This window comes from Andrena cerasifolii, chromosome 1 (genome assembly GCF_050908995.1).
Source record: "Andrena cerasifolii isolate SP2316 chromosome 1, iyAndCera1_principal, whole genome shotgun sequence".
Lineage (NCBI taxonomy): Eukaryota > Metazoa > Arthropoda > Insecta > Hymenoptera > Andrenidae > Andrena > Andrena cerasifolii.
In genome coordinates, this window is record NC_135118.1 from 32,057,601 (window position 1) to 32,080,959 (window position 23,359).

Consider the following 23,359-nt stretch of genomic DNA (forward strand, 5'->3'; position numbering starts at 1 on the left):
CACATTTTTCTCAAAAACTACTGGACCGATTGAGCTAAAATTTTACATACACTCAAAGTGAATGTGTACGTATAGCCCGAACTAGAATTATATCAATAGTTTTAATACAACCTCCCCCACGCCTTGCTTTAGCTCAAGAAAATTCGAAAAAATCAAATATAAGTTTTTAAACAGCTGCGATTTCGGTAACAATGCCCGGACTTGGTTACACCTAGTCCGGGCGATAACTACACTCATATAGTTCAAAAAAATCTTTGCTACTTTCGTTTCAGATGACTAGAACGGCCGCAATTCGTGCGCCCGATGGGGCCAGTGTTTGATGACACGACCTGCGCAACGGCGTGTAACTTGTACAAATTTCAATATAACGCATTCCAAAAATTTGTGTTGATAGTTCAAACGCTACTAAATATGCGTGCAAAACCGCTGCCCCGTAGGCGCGATAGGTTTTCCAGAATTAATTTCCAAATATCATCTTCAAAAACGACTGTCTACACTAGAATACCCCTTAAGGCAGGCCGATCGACCGTGGATCGTCAAACGGTAGCAGTAAAAAGACGATTTATATTTAAATTCCCGTTTCATTAAAGCTCTTAATCCGAAGGAAATCCACCTCTCGCGGTGGAAACGATCCTTTGCCGCGGCTAAATCTTTAGTAATCCATCCTCGAGTGGCACGCTTCTCGCTTTTGAGAAGTTCTACGTACAGGTACCTATCGAAACAGGCAGGTATTATTTTCACCGGCGACGCGAGTAATATTCCACGGCCGGGCTGGTGGATGGCCCTTGGACGGATTTTCGCGGCACATGGTGCGCGCCGGGCCGGTCGAAATGCCGGAACGTAGGTACCTAGCTCCTCTGTTACGTTTGCCCGCATCAATTAGGCATTTTAATCGGAAAGGCCTCGTACGCCGCTACCGCGGAATAGTTGCGATATACTAGCGTATTACGATACGAGCAGGCATGCCCGGAGAATTGGAACGTGGTTGCGTTAACATAATGGAATTCCGCGGAATGTTATACCCATTATACATAGCGGATTGCGTCATCAGACCGACATATACCCACGATAGAAAAATAATACTCCGGCCTGCGACCGCACAGACTCGCTTCAATTTCCTAAATTGACCAAGAAACGAGGAACCCTCTGCGCACACTTGCAAGATCCGCGGTGCCGCGCCGGCGATCGATTTCGATCCTTTCGAGCAGGGGCGCGCAGAATCAACGGCGATTAATCCGTTCGCGTCCCAACGAGCGCAAACAGAGTTTTTAGAAAGCAGTTGCTGATTGCGAGGGTAGAGTAGAGGCAAGTAAAAATATCTCGACCCCTAGGAGACGGAAAGCACATAGGTCCGCGGTCGTTCGCTAGCATCGATCGCGGCCGCGTAAAACGTTGCCACCTAACGACGCTCCATAAAACGAATAAGAAACGGTATCCGGTGGCTATACCGTTTCCGCGGCGAAACTCCTTCTTCCCCCGTCGTTATCGAGATTCTTAAGGTTTCGAGCGACCTGGCGCTAGGAAGAAGCGTCGCTGGATGCAGGAGAGGTCGATCCTCGATCCTGGATGTCCGGCTGGGGACGAGCCGCGCGCGCCAACCCGTCCAAGAACAAACGAACGGGTTGCGGAACGAACCGCGGTCGATGGCTGTTCGTTTAATAACTTGCGCCGGTAGCGAACGATAAATAATGCAGGAGACACCGTCGTCCCGATGTAATTAACGAGAACAGTCGATACCCGGTGTGTGTCACGTATGCGCGAACGAGCGCGTAGCCAATATTTGTCATTCGTTTTAACAAAAAGAACGTTACAAAACGGTCGGATGCTCCGCGTCCAAATATTGACCATGCTCATTGACGTTCATTGATACTCTCAATTAGTGCACACCGTCGAAGCCGATCGCCTGGTAATTGGACCTCTCCGCCAAAGGCATGGCCCGGTCTGGTCGGTGTCGGTCTTGCCCGCCCCACGACGACGACGACGCGACGTTTCGCGTAAAAACATTCACCCTCTCGTAATTGGCAGCGTACCCCGCGACTCTAACCTGCGCGGTTTCTGCGGTCCTCTCACGGCTGTACCCAAAAACCGTTGCGCCAATTATACGCGCGTCGACTTTTCTCGCGACTTTCCTGTCCAGCGGCTACCTGCCTGCTCCTATATGCCTCCTGTTCCATCATTTCTCCCCCCAGCTTGCCGCTTCTATTACGAAATCCTCGCGTTGGCCGATTCCGAATGCAATCGGCTGTTTCCTAATCGCAGATCTAAAGTGTTCGGTGGAGATGGACCCGTGGAAGCTACACCTGTTCAAGAACCGGTCAGCGCCTCTCATCCGCGGTGGCTTCGACCGACGTCGACCCGCTAATTTCATTGGGCGAACCTGGCCGTCCTCCTTGGACAAACATTTTTATTTTTCGCGCGTGTTTACGCGGCCCGTTGACGAGCGACTTTTACCGGCGTGTTTACGCACGACCGATAGCGGCCGTTGTATCGACGAGCGTTTTTTCCTGGTTTATCGATCTCGTTCGGTCGACCGACGACCCACGTCGCCCCCATATCCCGGCGGCGGAGAGTAAGTAAACGTAAGGAAGGATACGATAGAGTCACTCACCCTTTCCTCCTCGCGAATCATCTCGGCGATGCCGGGCTTGATCTCCAGGTCGTCTCCGGGTGTCTGCTGTCCGGCAACTCCCTGCTGGTGATGCTGCTGTTGTTGCTGTTGCTGTTGTTGCTGCTGCTGCTGCTGCTGTTGCTGCTGCTGCTGAACGGTGAGCTGCTGGCCGTGAGTAGTCAGGTGGTTGACGGAGGCGTGGGGACCGGATGTCACGTGGCCGGGCACATGGTGAGCGGATAAGGAGTGCGAGCTCTGCTGTCCCTGAGGGGGCGGTGGCGGTGGCGGTGGCAGAGGCAGCGATACCGGAAGTTCCTGGAGGTTGATCTGCGGCGTGACGGAGACGCTAGGCGTGCCGGGAGATCCGAGGGATCTCGGAGTGGAGCTGCTGGTCAGCATGCCGTGAATGTCGGGCACGATCACGCCTCCGACGATCGAGTTGGGGTCCTGATCGTCTGGGATGCCCCCGGACGTGATCCGGTCGGGACTACTGCCCGGTGGCGATCTGTCGCCCGATATTCGGCGGCGTTTCTTCCTGTGCATCGCAGCCGCAGCGTTCGCAGCCTCCTCCAAGCTCGGCCTGGACGTCAGCTCCTGCTCGCTGTTGACGTCCGCCAGGCCGCGGATCTTGAGGCTCTCCGCGACCTTCAGCAGCGGCCCGATCTGCTCCTGGGACACGTTGATCTCGCCCTTGTACATGAACTCCACCGCGGCCTTCAGCTCGGGCCACTTGATGTCCTTCATGATGACGATCGGGTGCTGGCAGGGATTGTCGAAGAACAGGGCCTGGAAGTACGGGCTACAGGCGGACAGTACCATCTTGTGGGCTTTCACGCTGTGACCGTCGCAGGCCAGGGTCACGTCCACGAAGCTCTCGCTCTGCAGGAGCTGATCGAACACGTTGGTCAGATTGGTCTGATAGTTGTTCCACCTGAGGCAGAATTGCTGGGGGGACCCAGCGCCGCTTGATTGCGTCATGATTTCGGGAGATCTGGCGTCTCGATCGTTTCCTGTTTCGTTTCCGCTCTTCTCCTCGTCCTCCTCCTCGTCTTCTTCGTCCTCTTCCTCCACCTCCTGCTCCTCCGCCGCCTCCGCAACCTCCTCCTCCTCCTGCTTCTTGTCCTCCGCCACAACCGCCTCCTCCTCCTTCTCCGCGGCGGGCTCCTTTACGCCGACCTCCTCCGTTTCCTCCTCCCTTCGCTCCGTTTCGATCGACGGAATGTTCGCGCGAGTACGTCGGCCCGTCGACGCGTCCTCGCTTTACTGGCCGCTCGCGAACGGATCAACAGCCAGGCCGCATCTGTAACACACACGTACACAGGCACGCGGCCAACCTCGAAATACGCGCGGACCACGCGCTCGCCTCCGGACGCGCGTCCTCGTGGTAACGCGCGCCGATCCGTCAGACTTGCGTCACCTCGGGAATCCTTCTCCCGAGGACGCCACGGTCTAGCATCCTTTTTCCTCGCACTGATTCCACCGATATCGTCCCCCTGTCCTTATCGCTCGCGACACCACCGTTCGACAACGCGGACGCGACAAAGTCTACCGAATCCGTCCTTCGTTCTATTCCCCGTCAGTGTGAGTTCGCGTGCTTCGTCCCGAAAGCATCCTCCTCGACGAACGTCCGCGAATCGGCCCGAGACGTCTCGGCCGCGCAGACCGATCGCGCAACTTTTCAAATAGGGCCGAGCAGGCGTTCCCGCGCGCGCGCTACCGAAAACCAAAACACGTCTTTTACACACGGCTACACGACTCTCGTCTCTCTCTCTCTCTCGCTCTCGCTCTCTCTCCCGCCCTGTCCGCTGTGTCTCGCGAAAGCTCTGTGTCAGTGGTTCTCGACGACAGTTGCTGGATCCCCCCCTGAGCTGCACAGACGGAGAGGTTTAGGCGTGGAAGTTCGCAGCACCGATCGTGTCGAAGATCACCAGTCGTCACCAAATTATCACCAGCACCAAACAGCACCAGAACCGGAGCGGTGTAGCGCGTGTCCTCGAGCTCGTTGCGTGGCTCGTGGCAATGGAGGAGAGAAAAACGTGCGCGCAGGGTCGAGTGACGCGTGTGTACGCGCGCGTTCAACGGGCCCGATGGAGCGACCAACGACACGACAGGACGCACGATCTGCACCCCGTGACGAGCGCGTCGCAACTGAAAGGCTCGGCGCGGCGCGGCGACGGCGACGGTTCGCTCGAGCGGCAGTAGAGAGACCCGTGAGGCGGTCGGCCGCCGATATACCGTGTGTTTGCGGCGGTGCCGACGTCGACCGAATGGCTAGGGGTGAGGAGCGTGGGGGCGTGGGGCGAGGGGTCAGACGCGTGGGTGCGACAGAGAGGCTCCCGTGGAAAGAGAGCTGCCTTGGCAAGGCGGAGAAAGAGAGGGACGGAGAAGTCGCGGGCCAGGCGGCGCAGGTGCGACAGAGAGGCAGCAGGGTCGAGGGCGAGGGAGAAGCCGCGAGCGCGAGAGCGAGAGGGAACGAGAGAGAACGGAACGGACGGAACGGAACGCGAAGAGAACGGGCGCGGGTGGCGGAAACGTAGGTAGCTCGCGCGTCCTCGCGTTCCCCTCGCACCACCGTCGCATCGGCCAATCGGGTGGCGCACCTTCCGATCGGACGCGCCGACAGGCACCGCCCCCGGAGACCGCCTCATACCGCCTCTCCTTCTTTCTCCCTCTCGCGATCGGCCTCTCGCTTCCTTCACCGCGAAGAAGAGAATTCTGCCGCTGCAGATCGGAGAGGAGGCCCACCGATCGGCCTCCCGAAACTCCGATCCACCGATGACGACGACGAGAGGAGGTCGCCGACGCTCCGCGGTACCGTGCCACGCCGCGTCGCACCGTTCCAGCCGTTCCCGCCACCGGTGGTGGTGGTCGACGGCGTTGCTCGCGCTCGTCCCGTGCCCGTACCCGCTCTCGTGGTCCTTCCGTGTCCTTCTCTCTAGTCGCGCGCTCTCCTGCCCCCCTTTCCTTCTCGGTCCTCCGCCGTTACTGTTTCCGCTGTGGCTCGCACTCTCGCCCCTAGCGTCACCGTTCATCGCGACGCCGACGTGGACGCGGAACGTCCACGTCATCTGCCGCTACCGATGCCAACGCTCTTTCGCGATTTCCTGATTTCCTGATTTCCTGATTTACTTCAGAAACGATCTCCCCGCGGAGGAAACTCTGACCGACGACACCTTCTCGCCATCCCCTCCAGTCGCTCTTTTTCCAACCTCTCGTTTCGGGAAGATACTCGGATATTTCCACGCGATTGTCCTAGAGCTGTTCGAGTAGCTCGAAATTCGATTCGAGCCGAGACTCGGTTTCCGATCCGATCCGAGCGCTGGAAAGAACCGAGCGGCTCGAATGAAGCGAGCAGCTCGAGTAAAGCGAGCAGCTCGAAAGAACAGAGCAGTTCGAACGTGTTTCGAGCGGCTTGAAACAATCTAGTGTACAATGTACATCTTTCGTGCAGGTCGATATTATTGAATAGTTCGTTATATCGAGTATGATAAATGTTTCGGATAAATTTTCGGAATCAATCGTTTGACCAACTCTTAGTATAATCTTTCAACCTCGCTGTAGCGTTTTAGCGTTGTATTGTTTTGTACTACGCGGACGGTTTAATCTTACTTGTATTTACCTGTATATTATGTACTCTAAAGGGTTTTCCCCGTATATAATAATAATAATAATAATGTGTTATCGTGTGTTTTTCTAATGGAATAGATATAATGATTACACTATCCGACAAAGTTTTTGAACCTTAACGAAATGTATCGTTCCCGATGAATTTTTGCTCGCTGAAAACGAATTTGGCGGTGAAAATGGCGCAAACAATTTGTTTAAACAAATTATTGCAAAATTACATGTTTTGGTACACATAGAATCGTGTTCTGCGAGGAAAACAACTTAACAAATCTGTGTATTCTAAAATTTGTTTACAATATAATCTGTTAAACAGATTGTTTAAACAAATTAATTTTTACAAATCCTATCGTCGCATTCGGAATCAGTGAACTTATTACTGTACGCCTTTTCTTATCGCTTTCGCTACAGTTCCCTCTGCCGGAAACTATACTCGTACTCGTTTTCATATTAAACTCAATATTCGAATGTAGATCAAATAATATTGTTCCTATAATTGCATTTACAACGACCAGTTTTTTTTAGCGTAAATGTTTTTTGTCTGTAACTGTCGTACGAAAATTTGCATTGCACGCTTGCTATTTTGAAATGTAAACGCTTCGCATTGGACGAATATAGTCATCCGTAGTAGCGAAAGGGTTAATACAGCTTGCAAAATTCTAAGCATTCGTATTGAATGCAGCCACTGCATTGCAGTGGGGCAGCTTGGAAACTTTAATATTCCCGGAACAGATTCGAACTGCTCGGATCGTTCGAGCAACCCGATTGTTTCAAGCCGCTCGGTTTTTTCGAGCTACTCGCTTCATTCGAGCCGCTCGGTTCATTCGAGCACTCGACTCGTTTCGGTTATTCGAACCGAGTACATCCCGGCTCGCTTCTTCCGAGTGCTCGAACAGCTCCGGATTGTCCTACTTATCTATCTAAATATCACATTATAGGTATACAACTAACCCATGTGTTATACGCGCCGCAGAAGTCGTCAGGTTGAACTTAGAGAGCCAGCAGAGGTGATTCAAAATAAACGTGGAGCATTTCGAAAAGATACTTTCAACGATAGCGAAGCAGAGGTTCGAAGATGATTCGTGTGCCGAATGATCACCAGTGGTCAGTGGCAATTTGCTATGAGAAACTAAATCGAATTCGAGTTAAACTCGTGCAGAATCTGTGCCCCGTGACGTTTAAGCTCGCAAGAGACTCCGGGACGCGTAACCTTCATCTTTTAAGCGTATGAACTTGTGCCTCAGAAGTTCGATACTCCGTTGACTCCGCCGCAGCAAATGTCGTCGAATATGTGGAAATGGCACGAGTCGAGGCGAAAGGTAACCACGATTACTTCTCCAATTCCAAGCGATTCACATTCGCGTAAAGCCTGCTCGTTGAGACCACTCGGTCGATCGAGTGCAGCCTCGAATATCTGAGGATTGATAATCGTGAGGTCGCATGTTCGTTACAATGCTACGATGTCATTATATTAGGCGAAACGTGGCTAAATAGGGACGTATCAACCGCTGAGCTTGGTTTTATTGGATACGATGTTTATCGGTGTGATGGGTCAGCGCTCACTAGTGGCTCATCTAGAGGTGGCGGTGTTCTTATTGTCGTGAAGAGCTCTCTACGAAGCAATGTTATTTAGTTAAATTGTCAGCATATAGAGCAACTAGCTATTCTTGTACAATTTGGCTCTAAATCTACTTTATTCGCGACAGTATATTTTCCACCGGCGTCATCTTCGTCATTCTACGTAGACTTTAGTAGTTGTACGACAAACATCGTCGACTTATATCCAAATAGGCAGGTATATTTGATAGGCGATTTCAATTTGCCGCACCCGGTGTGGGATGAGTGCGTATCATTTCGTTCTGGTATTAGTCTGAACGAGTCGAATGCTATTGATGCCCTTGTCGAGAATCTCAATTATTGTAATATATTCCAGATGAATACCACTTTCAATCAACACGGATCTATGCTTGATTTGTTATTTACGAATGATCCTGAAATAGAGATTGCGGCGACGGAGGATGGTCTTCTTGCGTGAGATAAATACCATCCACCTCTTGTCGTTAAATTGTGTTTTAATGTAAGGTCAACACACGCGTCTTTTAAAGTCTTCATCCTTTAGGTATGACTTCAAGCGCGGAGACTACATTGGTGTTTGTAACTATCTGAATTCAATACCATGGGATGTGACCCTGTCGAACGTCGAAGTTAACGAGGTTGTTAATTTATTATACCGTCATCTACGTACTGCTATCGATGCCTATGTACCTGTATGCCGTACTAAAAATTATAAGTATCCGAAATGCTTTTCTTCTCAATTAGTTAGATTAATTCGCCTGAAAAAACGGGCTCGCCAGGCTTATAAATACACTAACAGTCTCGAAGACTATCTATATTTTTCTGTGATTCGATGCTCTTGTAAGAAACTTTCCAAAAGCAACTATTTTCATTTCGTTCAAAATGTTAAAGACAAATACACGTGGACAAGAATATTAAGTCTTTCTGGAATTATGTAAATTGTCCTCGCAAATCTCAGTGTCTTCCGAAAGTTATGTGGAATGGTGAAGAGAGGGCTGATACTGCGCAATCAATTGCAAACCTCTTTGCAACGTACTTCGAGTCAGTGTACACATCGCACACTGGGGTTGCACCTAATCTAGTTGCTAATAACGCGGTTCATATCGCGCGTTTGAATGTAAATATCGGTGACATCTTCTCAAGACTAAATAATCTTGATGTACATTAGGGCCCAGGAGTTGATGGTATACCGCCCATATTTTTTAAATCGTGCAGCTTTATATTATCGCGTGCTTTATGGATAATTTTTAACACCTCTTTATCCACTGGAATTTTTCCAAAAGCATGGAAAACAAGTGCAATAACTCCCGTATTTAAGTCTGGCGTTTCGGCCGATGCTCGTAACTATAGATCGATTTGTATTATTGATGTCATTCCTAAATTATTTGAAGATTGAGCTGTGGACAAGCTTAAGCCTTGCGTTACTAATTTGATCTGTGAAGAACAACATGGTTTCATGCCTTCGCTATAAACAGTCACAAATCTTTCGTATTATTCGCGTTATGTATCATCCTCTCTGGAGCACAACTTTCAAGTCGATACCATATTTACGGACTTTAAGAAAGCGTTTGATACGGTGTCTCATAGCATTCTGGTATCAAAGTTATCTGCCATGGGTTTCTGCAATGCTATGCTTTCATGGTTTGAAAGCTACTTGCGGGGCCGAAGTCAGGTTGCGCGTGTCGCTGGTATCTGCTCGTCACCTACCTCAGTATTGTCAGGTGTTCTTCAGGGCTCGCATCTTGGTCCTTTACTTTTTAACCTTTTTATAAATGATCTATCGTGTATTTTCGAACATAGCCATTTTTTACTATACGCGGATGATTTAAAGATCTTTAAGAGAATATCCTGTAACGAGGACTGTCACGGTTTACAGATGGACGTTGTAAATTTTGAGAGATGGTGTGCGAATAACTACACGACCCTAAACCTCTCAAAATGTTATTTAATGAGATCATCTCGAAGAATCTGCCCCGCATCTTTTGACTATAAGCTTTGCGACGCGATCTTAACTCACGTCTCTGAAATTTTCGATCTAGGTGTTTATTTGACGCCGCTGCTAAACTATTCAAAACATTATCTGCGCATCGCTAGTGAATCTACTAAGACACTTGGTTTTTTGAAACGCTGTTCGGCAGACTTCAGGGATCCGCGTACTCTTAAATTACTACTTTGCACACTTGTTAGACTTAAAATTAATGTTAGAGAGGGCGCAGCATAAATTTCTGCGTTTCGTTGCGTACAAATCTGGACGTAATATGTCGCATAACGATCACGAGTACACGCCTGTCTTGAAGTTGCTTAACTTGAAATCACTTGAAAGTAGGAGGGTACGCATTGACTTTCCGTTCGTGTTCAAGTTGATCAATGGAATGACAAAATGTCCTCAATTCCTTCGGTTAATTAATTTTTATGCCCCTGCAAAATCTTTGCGGTTGAGACAATCCTTTTATCCATCGGTTTATAAGTTGAATCACGGTTTCTCAGACCCGATAAATCGTATTTGCAATGCTGCAAACGCTTTTGGCGATTCTCTTGATTTTTTCACGGAATCACCCTATTCCTTTAACAAGGCTCTTGATAAACTTATGTAAACTTATGTAACCTCGTTGTGCGTGAGTTTATAGTGTGCGAACCATTTACCTACTTTAAGTATTGTATGCTTTTTTGTATGCGCTGTGTATCGCTATTTCTTTTTTCTTTTTGTCTTTTTCTCTGTTTTTGCTCTTGTACACTAATGGGACTTTATCCCGTATATATTATAACAATAATAATAATAATAATAATAATAATAATAATAATAATCCCTCGAATCGTGGCAGGTAGCGAAAGGATTTCGTCGGTGGGTCCGAGTTCTCGCGACAAGTGAGTTCAACGAGGTAGCGGCGGTAACTTTTGAGTGGGGGGGAAGGTTTCGCCTTGGCGGCGACGATCGACGATGCGTTTCGAGGCCGCGGGCAGAGATCGAGGGCGAAGCCGCGATCTCTCGCGTGAAACTCGAGACGAATTAAAGAATGCCGGGATGGCCGGCTCCTCGTTGCCCGCGCTTTATGACAGACTAATTGGATTGCGACAGGGGGTGGAGGGGGGGAAACGATTATTTAACGACAACGACGCTTCGCAGCCTGCCGTTTTCTCGAGACAAGCAAGAATATTAACGATCGTATTTAGGGAGTCGTGCTTCCCGATAACGGAGTTACGGCTCCGCCGTAGAAAGGAGAGATGGCCGTCCTAATGAAATTAAGGGTACAAAGAGACGGTTCGCGTCTGTCCCTCCGACTCTGGCAGACACTCCTAAATGGCTATTAACGCGAATTTTGGGACTAGCGCGTCTCCTCTCTCGTCCTTTTCCAAGCGCAGTCGCCCCATCGCCTCGGAATTCGTCCTTCCGCTTTCTTCGCCAATCACTGACCAACTTGATCCGCGCTTTATGCTTTGTAAATCTGTAAATCTACAGATCCACGAACCGTACGAATGTAGCCACATTCCTATCGACGCGATATATTCGGATCGCGGAAAAGAAATTCAGAAACGTCACACTTTCTCTCTCCACCACGTACACACGGCTCAAACGATTGTGGCCGATCGAGATTCGATTGTGGGATAGCTTACCATGGTTAGTTATATTAAATTTTGTGACAGGACCACGTGAACGTGTCTCATATTAGATGTCGTCGCAGTGATGTTTCCCTCACGAAATAGATGAGCTCTAGGCGGGACTATTCGAATAATTTAATATTCGAATATTTTACAAGTATTCGAATGCTACGAATAAACTTCGAATATTTGAGTATTCGAATGCTACGAATCAACTTCGAATATTTGAGTATTCGAATGCTACGAATAAAGTTCGAATATTTGAGTATTTGAATGCTTCGAATGTTATTATTCGAATACTATTCGAATACATCAGTATTCGAATAGTATGGTGTGAAGTGGGTCAAAATTAGCTTAAAAGATTTCACCCTAACAAATGAACCTAAAGAACTTGATTTATAATTCACACCATAATATTCGAATACATCAGTATTAGAATACTTAAATATTCGAATAATATTCCAATACTTGGATATTCGAATATTATTCGAATACTTGGATATTCGAATGATATTCGAATACTTGGATATTCGAATAATACTCGAATACTTGGATATTCGAATAATATTCGAATACTTGGATATTCGAATAATATTCGAATAATATTCGAATACTTGGATATTCCGATAATATTCGAATTATATTCGCCAAATAATTGAGCAACTGAAGTATTCGAATATTCGAATACCAAAAAATTCGACAAATACTCCCAGCCCTACTTGGCAGTGCCCCAAACCATATTCATGAAATACTGTAGAATGTTAACAACAAAAAAAGGCCAAGCATGGTAAGCTATCCCACAATCGAATCTCGATCGGCCACAATCCTTTGAGCCGCGTGTACCTACCTACTCACCTAAGTACTGTGGCCCGATGGAAAGAAGCCGTGTGTACCAACCTACTCACCCAAGTACCGTGGTCCCGTTTGCTTACTTTGTATTCGTCGACGTTGTCGCGCCGGCCAATAGGGATGTACTATTCGGACCTGATATTCGGACCACAGAGTTTCCCGACCGACTTCTTTCCATCGGGGCACAGTAGGTGCCATTTGCTATCAAACACGACACGGTTATAATTTGCCTTGGTTTCCGAACCTCCTCGTGGAACGCACTCGCGCTAGCACGTCTCGAGGAACGTCGAGGGCTGTCGTGCAAGAACAGCCGCGATATTAGAAGCGTAAAAGCGCGAATCAAACGTGGCAATGGCAAACGACGAACGAGTCGTTGAACTTGTATCCGAATAACGACGCGCGTGGGATTCCCGACCAAGGAATATTGCTCGGTTTTTACGGGTCACGCCGCGAAGCGTAAACGGGACGCGAGATTGCGTCGCGATAAAAGTGCGAATGCGCGTTATTCTGGCGGCATCGTTCGCGGTGTCCCCGAAACGCACCCACGGTTGCGGCTCTGGAGCTCTGTTTTCTCTCGCTCGAGGAGGAACATCGCATCCTACGAGTACACGATGCGAGAGACGGAAGCTTCGTCTTCTCCGCGCAGAAACAGGGGTGTTCTAGTTGGAAGAAACGTAGAGGATTCTGACCAGGAAGCTTTGATCCTGTTATACGTTCGATGAGAATGTCCCTACGGTGACAAACAACTGGCGATAAGCTGCGCGGTTCGTGCAAATAAAATGGCACTTCCGACGACCCGGCGAGTGTTTAAATTTTCCGGTTTTGAAAAAAAAAAGCGAGCAGAATGAAGGGCGCGAATTGTGCTTGGGGTGGCGTCCGCTAAGCCGTGGATCATCGCAGCAGCCAGTAACGCAGGCAGGGGTGGCACCGGCTATAACGCTCGTATTTCTCATATCGTTGATACTTTGAACCGTGCAGGCCGAGAGAGCGAGCGCATTGTAAGGGTGTGGCGAGGCGAGACGAGGCGAGGCCAACTCCAGCTTCAACCCAGGAAGGGGACTACGGCCATAAATTTTACTACGTAATATTGTTTAACTGCAAACAGTATACTAACGCCCTACGTCCCGGCGAAATGGAAAAATTTCGACTCGGCCAGCGAGATGAACGCCGCGCCGCGCTGCGCCGCCGCGGGGGAACGAAGGGAACCGACCGCCCGAGCTTCCGTTGCTCGCTGCTGGCAGCGACTCGCGGAAATTCACCTCTGCAGGCTGATCGAGAACTTGCGAATATCCTGGGAAGTTGTCGCCATTCGACTGGGGGCGAGGGCTCGACGCGCTTCGAGTCAGTACTTTCGCGACGGCAAGCGGCGCTCGCAGGGACCAGTTATGAAAAAATACGAGACGAGAAAAATGGACGGAAACGGCCGACTCGCTGCGTACCGCGCAACGAAATAAAGCTGTAAAACATCGGTGCTGGGATTTCCCCGCCACTACCCCCCGCGACAGCGGGCTGCTGTCGCCACGCAAAAGATTTCGCGCGCTCCTGCCCGAGCTGTTTCGCTTCCAGCGTCTCCTGTCGAATCGCGAATCCACGAAGGCTATAGTGAACACCTAGTGGGGAGCATAATTGGGCCTGTTTAGTTATGCAGAAAGCTACCAACCCTCGATGATCTTTTAATTTGAAGATTTTAATTTTTAAAGACAAGTAGTTTTGTTTCCTCTAGGTATATATTATTTCTTGGTATTGTCTGTTAATTTTCATTTTTAATTTTCTGCAGCTTTTATTTGTAAAGCCTAAAGTGGAATTCAGGCTTGGCAGTTTTCATAATTGTAGAATGTAAGAGCTGTTCTCTGGGTTGGTCATTTTTTGCAAAATAAAGATCACGAGATAATGGGATCCATACCGCTTTTAACTGATCTTGTGCCTTTCGGGGGTTGGTAGATCTCTGTATAACTAGTTTGTAGGCCCAATTGTAAATAGAGATTTGGGCTCTACGCTCAACAGCTGCTCAAGAATATTGTATAAAGCAAATCAATTGTCTCTCTGATATTTACTTGCTTTCTATTCCCCTTAACACCCTTCGAAATCACCTACACAGGGTCGAATCGGATCACAGGACGAATCGGATCAAAATAAGAATTTAGTACATATTTCGTACATCGCGATAGAAATGAGCATTCCGATCGTTCTACCGCAAAAGCCCGTTAATTGTTTTATGTCGTTATTTAGAGCTTGCATACGTTTTCAGTGAGATGGACGCGTACGAACGTTACAATTTTGGCCCGAATCTAACCTACGAAATCTGCAATTTCGTATTTAAAATAAAAAGTAAGCTTGAAAATTCTAATGTGTTTGTCGTTATTAGTTTGCACGGTGTTCAATTTTAGTATTTGGTGTATTTTAGACTATTTTATCATAATATGTTTATGTAATCTACACCCCTTGCAATACTTATATATGGGGCTAATCGGATTTTACGTTATTTGGGGTGAATCGGATCACTCTTTATTTTCATTTGTGTATTTTTATGATTATACATATGGTAATTGTTTATATACAGATGGTTAGTATGTACATAAAAAGGAGCAATCAGAGATCACGGTGTCCAAAAAAACATAAAGGAAGCTGTGATAAAAATTAAATTTAGAGGAATGGCGAAACAAATAAATAAATTAATCGTCTCAAGAAGATGGCATTGTATTTACTCCGGTGAAAAATTAATTCGTCCACTTTCAGAAGATTATCTGAGAAGAGTGATGCCACGAGAGTTGTGCTGATAGAGGCGACAAAAAACGGCAATATCCTTCAGATCTGTGTGCTGAGTAGTATCACTTGACTTCACTGTCATTAAATTAAATTTCTTTAAGTTGATTCTAAAGATTTTGTTATGAAAATTTCAGTTTTTTCAGAAATTTATGGGTTAATCGGATATTTCTCACTTTTTGGTTTTTTGTTTGCAGAAGAGACATTTTTAAGTTTGATTTTATTTTTCATTATTAATCATAGAGCCAAAGGTGTACTGGTCAAATGTTTTTTTTACTAGTATTTTTTTACCGTCAAACACAAAGTGATCCGATTCGACCCGGTCTACCCTAAGTGCAGTGTCGCACGATTATCCCCTTAGTTTTTAATGCTCGCTGATTGCGTTTCCTCAGACCGAACAATTTCTGTCGATGTTAGATCCACACTCTCTGTATACTAAAGTGTTTGTCCCGTTGACAGTAATAAATAAATAAATAAATACATAAAGAAACGAAGCTCAAGTCGAAAAGCAACCGAGTCAACGACACTACAAACCTGCGGTTGCTCCGAGAGCGACGATTAGAGCTCGATCGTGGAGGGCCACGGAGTCGAATGTTTGTTCAAAAAGCTTGACGAGGAAAACTCGTAAGAGAACGTCTTGCGAGAAGTTTCGCGGCGAGCGTGACGACCATGGGGTGGCTGGAAATTAGCCATTTCCAGGGTAATCGTTACCTGGTCTGGCTCTGTCCGCTCCCCCCGGAATTACAGAGACGGCAGCAGCCTTGTACGTATTGTACAAGAACAATGAGCAAAGGGAAATATTGATGATGCTGCCGCCGTCTAGCTAAGCGCGCGAGCGAGCGAACAGAGCATTGATGCATATGCGTGTGTACGCGCTTGCAGCGTGAAAGGATCGTGCGTATACAGCGAGGCGGGGTAGACGAGGGAGGAAGAGAGAGGAGCAGAACGCGAGGGGGTACGCAGCAACCGGGGGAAGAAAGGAGAGGAGACGAGGGAAGGACGGGTGGAGGGTACGAGAAGGAAGCTCGAGGGGGATAACGAAGAGAAAGATGAGAGAGGGGCCGCCGAATGGGCTGTGGGGAGGGGGAGGGGGGTGTAGGAAGAACAGGCAAGGGAAAAGGGACAGAAGGAGAAGAAGAGCGGGCAAGAGGGAGAGAGTTGTATGCTTAATATTTCAGCATCGCGAAATTCTGCCCCTGAATCATTAATCGCCTACCCCTGCGGTGCCTAGCCGAGTCTCGTCTCTTCCTTCCACCCTTCCGCTTCTCCTCTCGCCCTCTACCTTCGCCGCCCTTCATCCCTCGCGCGCCATCTCTCTCGCTCCTCTACTAGGAAAGCCGCCCCGCGCCTGAATATTTCGAGTCTTCGCCGATGTAGGAATAGACTCGCCGACTAAGTTGTAATTAACCCCCTGATTAATTACCCCGGCTCGAATCTATGATTAAGAGTACGGGCGATCGCGACGTCGCTAATCCTTTTCGGCTCATCCGCTCCACCGACGTGGGTATTCTTCGTCGTCCACTTTCCCTCCGCTTCGAAATACCCGCCGAGTATAATTTGTCTCCAACCGTCGCGGCGCAGCTTCCTCGACGAACGGTGAACGACCTTGGCTCGTGTCCCCGAAATTCCAGCGAGATCGAGGGCGACGGGACAGTGCTTCCGCCCTCGCCAAAGGTCCCTTTAATTACACCCTTCGATGTCCGTCGCCCTGCATCTCGCGAGCTTTCTCGTTATTCGTCACGGGTAAGCTTGCTTTCGTTGTGAAGAACGGTGGAAGTTAGAAGCAGGTAAAGTTGTAGGTAAAATTCCATGTTGACGAATCACTGAGCGAGAACACGTATTCGCGACGATTTGCTCTCCTCCCTATGCCGGGCATTCTTCGTCGATAAATCGCTCCCTGTTCCCGACGGATCGCCCCTGCGACGGTCCATCGAGCCTGCCCTCGGACCTCGCGTACCGCTGTTTGTTGGGCAACCGATTCTTGTCGCTCTATAATTTCCAACTGGCTGCCTTCCGGTCCATTATTACGTGGATCAAGGACGCGCCGTACGGTTGTCTCATATTTTTCTTCTCTTCTAATTCCATCTGCCGGAGCGAAGGATCAGTGGCGTCAGTGTCAGTGGTGAAATATATCTTTTCACTGAAACAAACAGACCATTCGCACTGACGGCACTAAAGCTTCGCGAAACTGACACGTGCGCGTAGACACCAACGTATCCGAAGAAATGCGCGATCTATGAATTAATGCAATACGACGACAGCTCGGCGGAGGCTAACAAGCAGGGCTTGAAACCGTTATTATAAAGATTTCGGTTCTTGAAAGAGTTATGAAGAACCTTTATTCGGAATAACCGTTATAAAGAACCTAAATATCAGACTATATAAGTATAAGTTACGGTTCATATATAGCTATATAACTTTTATTTTTTAAGTTCTATAACTTTTATTTTTTAGGTTCTATATAAGAACTGATTCTTGTAACGACTGTACAGAATTTTACAGTAAATGAAATCACAACATATTACAACTATAGATTACTCTGTGTAACCAAATTGTTTAAAAATTATTATAAATAAGTAAGCAAATATAACCGCTTTGTAACTTATATAGAACCTAAAAAATAAAAGTTATTGAACCTAAAAAATAAAAGTTATAGAACCTAAAAAATAAAAGTTATAGAACCTAAAAAATAAAAGTTATAGAACCTAAAAAATAAAAGTTATAGAACCTAAAAAATAAAAGTTATAGAACCTAAAAAATAAAAGTTATAGAACCTAAAAAATAAAAGTTATAGAACCTAAAAAATAAAAGTTATAGAACCTAAAAAATAAAAGTTATAGAACCTAAAAAATAAAAGTTATAGAACCTAAAAAATAAAAGTTATAGAACCTAAAAAATAAAACTTATAGAACCTAAAAAATAAAAGTTATAGAACCTAAAAAATAAAAGTTATAGAACCTAAAAATAAAAGTTATAGAACCTAAAAAATAAAAGTTATAGAACCTAAAAAATAAAAGTTATAGAACCTAAAAAATAAAAGTTATAGAATTTAAAAAATAAAAGTTATAGAACCAAAAAAATAAAAGTTATAGAACCTAAAAAATAAAAGTTATAGAACCTAAAAAATAAAAGTTATAGAGCTATATAGGAGCCGTAACTTATACTTATATAGTCTGATATTTAGGTTCTTTACAACGGTTATTCCGAATAAAGGTTCTTCATATAACTCTTTCAGTCAGAACCTTTATATAAAGTTTGAAACAGTTATTTTCGAAACCTATTCAAGCCCTGCTAACAAGAGAACATCCTGAACCTGGAAATTCAAAAAATTCTGAACCTTTGTGAATATGAAGTGAATTTCCTCCTGATTACATCGCAATTTTTGTTTACTGCCTAAATTCACTCTAATGGGGTGTAATTGACCCCTGAAAATTCGGTTATTTTCCAATTTTATGTGATAACTAGGGAACTGTAAAATAATTGTTTTACCAAATGCTAGATCTAATTAAAACAAGTAATTTTTACCTTGAAACTTTTTTTCTATCTCTTACAGTTCGCGAGTTATAACACAAAATCGGAAAGTAGCCGAATTTTCAAGGGTTAATATCACCCTGTTCGAGTAAATTTGGGCAGCAAACAAAAATTGCGTTGTAATCAGGAGGAAATCCCCTCCATATTAACAAAGTTTCAGAATTTTTTTGAATTTTCGGGCTCGGGATCTTCCCTTGTACGCGTACAGAGCAGCCGAGCTGTTCTACTCGTGCTTCTATCGAGCCGTGAATTATTCTCTGTTGGAGAGGCTATCTTGCCGCCTTGCATCGAGCCGTCGATTGCAACCGTCGGTCCCCATCTTTCCGAGCTAAAATGCATCCCTTTTCTTTGAAAATTCTTTGATATCGGGAAAAGGGGGTGTGAACTACTTAGGGATCGAGCGTGCGGAGTTGGAATCGGTAGTGGTGGTTGGCCGCAACACTTAGGCCTACGCTAGGGGGAAGGTCTGGCAGCATTTATTAGTCGTAGTCGCGGCGACAGGGCGTGCAGGTTGCGCGCGAGGTTAACGTTGCAGAAAGGGGTGGCATAAAAGGGGAGTGGGTGGGTGGCCGGGTGCCTGGCTTGTACCAAACAATGATATCGGGTATTTGATTTGTAACCGACGACAATACCGACTTGCGACCCCGCATTTCATCCCCCGTTTCTCCTCCCTCCCCGCACCCTTCTGCGCCATTCTCCATATACCTGTACCGATGCTATATCTACGCGTCTACGTTCGTTAGGCACGCGAATATATCTAAACGGCAACAAGGCCGACCTACCCACGCGTATAAATACAATATCGCTGGATTAAGGCAGACGACTTCATCATCTCGTCGTCTACCTTCTCATTCGAACGACCACCGCGAGGTTCGACATCCTTCTCAGCCAAAAGAATTTCAAGAAAGTCGTACTCCGCTTCCCGAGTACAATCGCGGCCTCTATTAACCTACCGGACCCGCCAGGCGTCTTATCCAAGTTATTTAGTCGGGCCAGCGTACATGATAATCGCGCAAAACACTGCGAGAGAGACGTTGGGTCCGCGGAGAAGCTTCGCGGGCCGACGCGGCTACTCGAGAGAACGGAAGAAGGGAAAGTAGGCGGGCGGAGCAGAGGAAGCGAGATAAGAGAAAGGAACAGAAGTCGGTTGCCCGTGCCATTTCACGAACGTACGTACACATTTGGCGGAAGACGGCCCCGGCAGCCAGGTGCAACGGACCTATTGACGTGTTAATTGCGCCTGAATAATTGAAGGGGGGCACCACTCGGCAGCGGTGCTCTGTCCTTTTAAAATGTCTGCCGATCTCGTTAACCCGCTGGTCCGGGCAGCCGCGCCGAGCAACCCGAGCGATTCTTGCGCGAATCAAAGCCAACTCCGACCGAGATACTAGTCGCCTAACGTTTTCACGCTTCCAAGTTACCGTGCAAGATGACTTGGACTCGTATCTGACGGGGCTGTCCCGTGCGTGTGATAAACCAACGCGGGAAGGAGCGTGCTACCACTGATAGTAGGGTAAATCCGGGAGACAAGGTCGATCTAATTTAAAATGGCTATTAAACTAGTAGTGATATTATTTATTTTAACAGAATGAACCTAATCTGTTCAAAATTTTATGCAGATTCAAAAAAAGTGATCGATATTTGCTTTAAGACAATATTTGCTGAAAATTGGATTGATAACTGAAGTCGTGACATGTGACCACCTTTCCTGAGGTGCCGGGAGAAATGGTTTTCGTCGTTGGCAGAGACCACTCGCATAATTATTCATGGAAAATTAACAAAGAATAAAGTAAAATTACTTATGAGTGAATACAACTACAGATTCATTGATATTTAATTTGTTGACGCTAAGCAAGTAAAGAACACATCAAAGAAAAAGTGAACGACCTACCGGCAATTAGCAAGGCAAATGAATAGAAAAGTGAATGAATAAAATAAATAAACAAAAATAACAATAAAATAATGATGAAAAGTAAAAAATAAACAAAAGAAAATGCAAAAATTATAACTATAAACCATCCCTGGTCTCCCGGTCTACTGTACCTTCTCCCGTCTCCCATTCTACTGTACTTTCCCCAGTATATATATTAAGCCGTTATTATTAAATAGTAATGAATACTAATGAAGATTTTTCTATTTGTTTAATTCCTACCTCAAATAATTTTTAAAAATTGATTTAAAATTAAAATAATTGTCATAAATTTATACGTCATTTTTTAATTATTTAGTGCATGTTATGAATTAATTTCACTTTGTTCTTTCCGTCTTTATATAATTAAAAACCTTAAAAACTAGAATCGAATAACAAAGTAAATTTAAAAGCTCCATAATTTATGGAACAGCGGTACACGTGCAGAAATTCTGTTTCATAATAGGTACATACGAGTCCTATTAGTATTTTGTTAATAAAATTAATTTTATACATCAGATTAAGTTACAAAAAGTCATTTTTATTTCTAAAAGAACTGGCTTTTTATATAGTTAAAAGATTTTTAACATTTTGTAAATTTATTAACTCGAATTTGATGAAAATTCTAATCTTTCCGAACTTTCGTTCCATAATAGGTACTTTTACCTTATCTCATTATCCTAAACATTAAACGGAAATAAACCTAGAAGTATATTTTAAATACGATTCTGTACACAGTTGTGTAACAAAAGAGGCTAAATGTAACCTCAATTTACCTTTTATAGCCTATAAATCCAGAAAGATACAGAAGGAAGCGAAGTGACGCTATTCATTCAACTGTTTGGCTTCTAAATAAGTAATTGGTCTGTATTTTAACGCGTTTTTAGAGTCTGAAATATAGCGACTCGACCAACTCACCGGCCATCCCGCGTCTCCCGGATTTACCCTAGATTCACAGCAGAAATTAAAAATTGGAAAAAGTGTGAACGCAGCTTTCCAGAAGGGAAATCACGGGAAACGAAGTTGAGGAAGCGCGGGAAAAGCGTGGGTTGGTGAAGTTGAGGGAAGTGAGAGAAACTAGCCCCGCGAATCGAAGGTTTTCCAGCGGGGAGGCCAGTAATCGGCCAGGGGACGCGCAGGAAATAGTAGCGATCGGTGGAGTTTGATCGAAAACGCACTATTCGGTATACGTAGGTAGGTACTTAGTTGTATGCAATCGGGAACGGGGAAAACGCTCGGGCCGAAGTCTGAATTATTGATGATTTAGCTGTGTATCGCTGGAAGGGAAGGGTTCTCGGTGATCGTAAGAATATCTAACCTCGACGTGGCTCCTTTTATTATTCAGCAGCTGTCATCCCCGTGTCGGGGTGAAACGCGCTACTAGAAAGCTCGAAAGCCCGATCCTACCACTTATTTCCGATCGCTCCGCCGTCTATTCTATTCGCGCTTAGTCCCCACGCCACCCAGCGTATTTCCTTTAATGTATTATTTCGTTATCGCAGCGAAGTTTCCTCGGGGCCAATCAGCCTCCGTTGTGGAGGGCGATAGATCGGTCGCCGCGCTGTGCGTCACACGTCACCGAAAGCAAGTTAACCGACTGCGTGAATTAATAGGTGGAAAAACACGAGAGGGATCCGTCGTCCGCGACGGTCGAGAGGTAACTGCCTAAATAGGCCCCTTTGTTCCAGCCGGGACCTTAAATCGTACCCTTCTCGAGCCGCGCGCTGTTTGCTTTTCGTCTGCCCGCCGTTTCGTCGGCCTACCCCTCACTTATAGGCACAATTACTCAGCGATAAGTTCCAGGCGTTAGACTCGAACAGATCGATGCCCGCCGATGGACCCAGCGTTCTGAAAAAGGGCAACGACTGACGGAGTAGCCGGGAGGTTAACCGCGTATCTCTCCAGCAGGAGGGCAGAAGCTCGCTCTCTAGGGATATCTTCCTAGGAGCCGGAGTTTCGGGGACGCATTCGATAGAAAGCGTGATTGATATTTAGTCGCACTTCGCGCCGCGCGACACTTAAGAGGATTAAGGTCCATCGCGGAGCCTGTATCGGTGAGGAGCAGCCATGACCTCGGTGCAGCGTGGCGATCGGACACGCGGCTCAAGCTCCGAGATGGCGGGCAGGAGCTGGATGTTGCTCGAAATAGCACCAAGGATTCCTACCGGGCGGACACGCTGCAACAGCCAGACTCTGATTACGGTTAGCTCGGTCCGCTGCTCCGAATCCGTGTCGCGGTCATGGGATACTAATCGCACGATCACGAGCCACGCGGGAAACGTCCGAGCGATTTTCAATCCGGCGGATCTTGGCCTACGGGGAACTCCGCGCCGCAGCTCAACCACCCGTTCTTTACAGCCGTGACGTTTCTTTCACGCGGAGAATGACAGCTAATTATTGGGTTCGATAAGATGCGACGCCCCAGGCGTCACGGCAGGGGACAGCAACTCGCCGGTTGCTAAAAAATTGAACGCTCCAGAAGCTCCCGAGCGCCGGCATACGCTTGTACTCCGACAAGGAGATTAAAATAGGCTGATCGCGACTGGAATGGAGCATTTACCTATTTCTGATGCGCGCCTGTATTTTGGAACGGTCGTTTCCATACTCGATTCGACTGGCGCGAAAATAGTCTCGGGGTGAGGGGTCTGAGTAGACAGAAACGTGTACCATATTCATAAATCCCCGTCCGCTGTGTCATTTCATAGCGAGCTCGGTATTCGTATCGCCGTATATTCTAAGTAGCTACCGATGTTTGCACTGAAAGATAGACGAAGGAAAAGAGCCGGATCGGAGACACGATCGTTAGCGATGTGGTGTAGCGACGCGACGCCAGGCTCCCCCGCCGCCGTGGAGCGGGGAACATGGACGGATCTGGTTATCGGCGTCGGTGGGAGTAACAGAGA

The 23,359-nt window shown here is 46.8% G+C and overlaps 1 protein-coding gene across 7 annotated transcripts in view; it reads right to left on the bottom strand.

Moving 5' to 3' along the window:
* LOC143375869 (protein bric-a-brac 1) overlaps positions 1–23,359 on the bottom strand; it is a 413,320-nt gene that overhangs the window by 329,410 nt on the left and 60,551 nt on the right. For 4 of the 7 annotated variants that reach the window (XM_076825480.1, XM_076825460.1, XM_076825471.1 and 1 more), the window contains exon 1: positions 2,609–3,722. In XM_076825480.1, the coding sequence (XP_076681595.1) occupies positions 2,609–3,586 (978 nt within the window). In that variant the 5' untranslated portion in view covers positions 3,587–3,722. Of the gene's footprint in view, positions 1–2,608; positions 4,764–23,359 lie in introns of those variants that run through there. The other 3 variants (XM_076825442.1, XM_076825451.1, XM_076825490.1) reach the window with 2 other exon arrangements.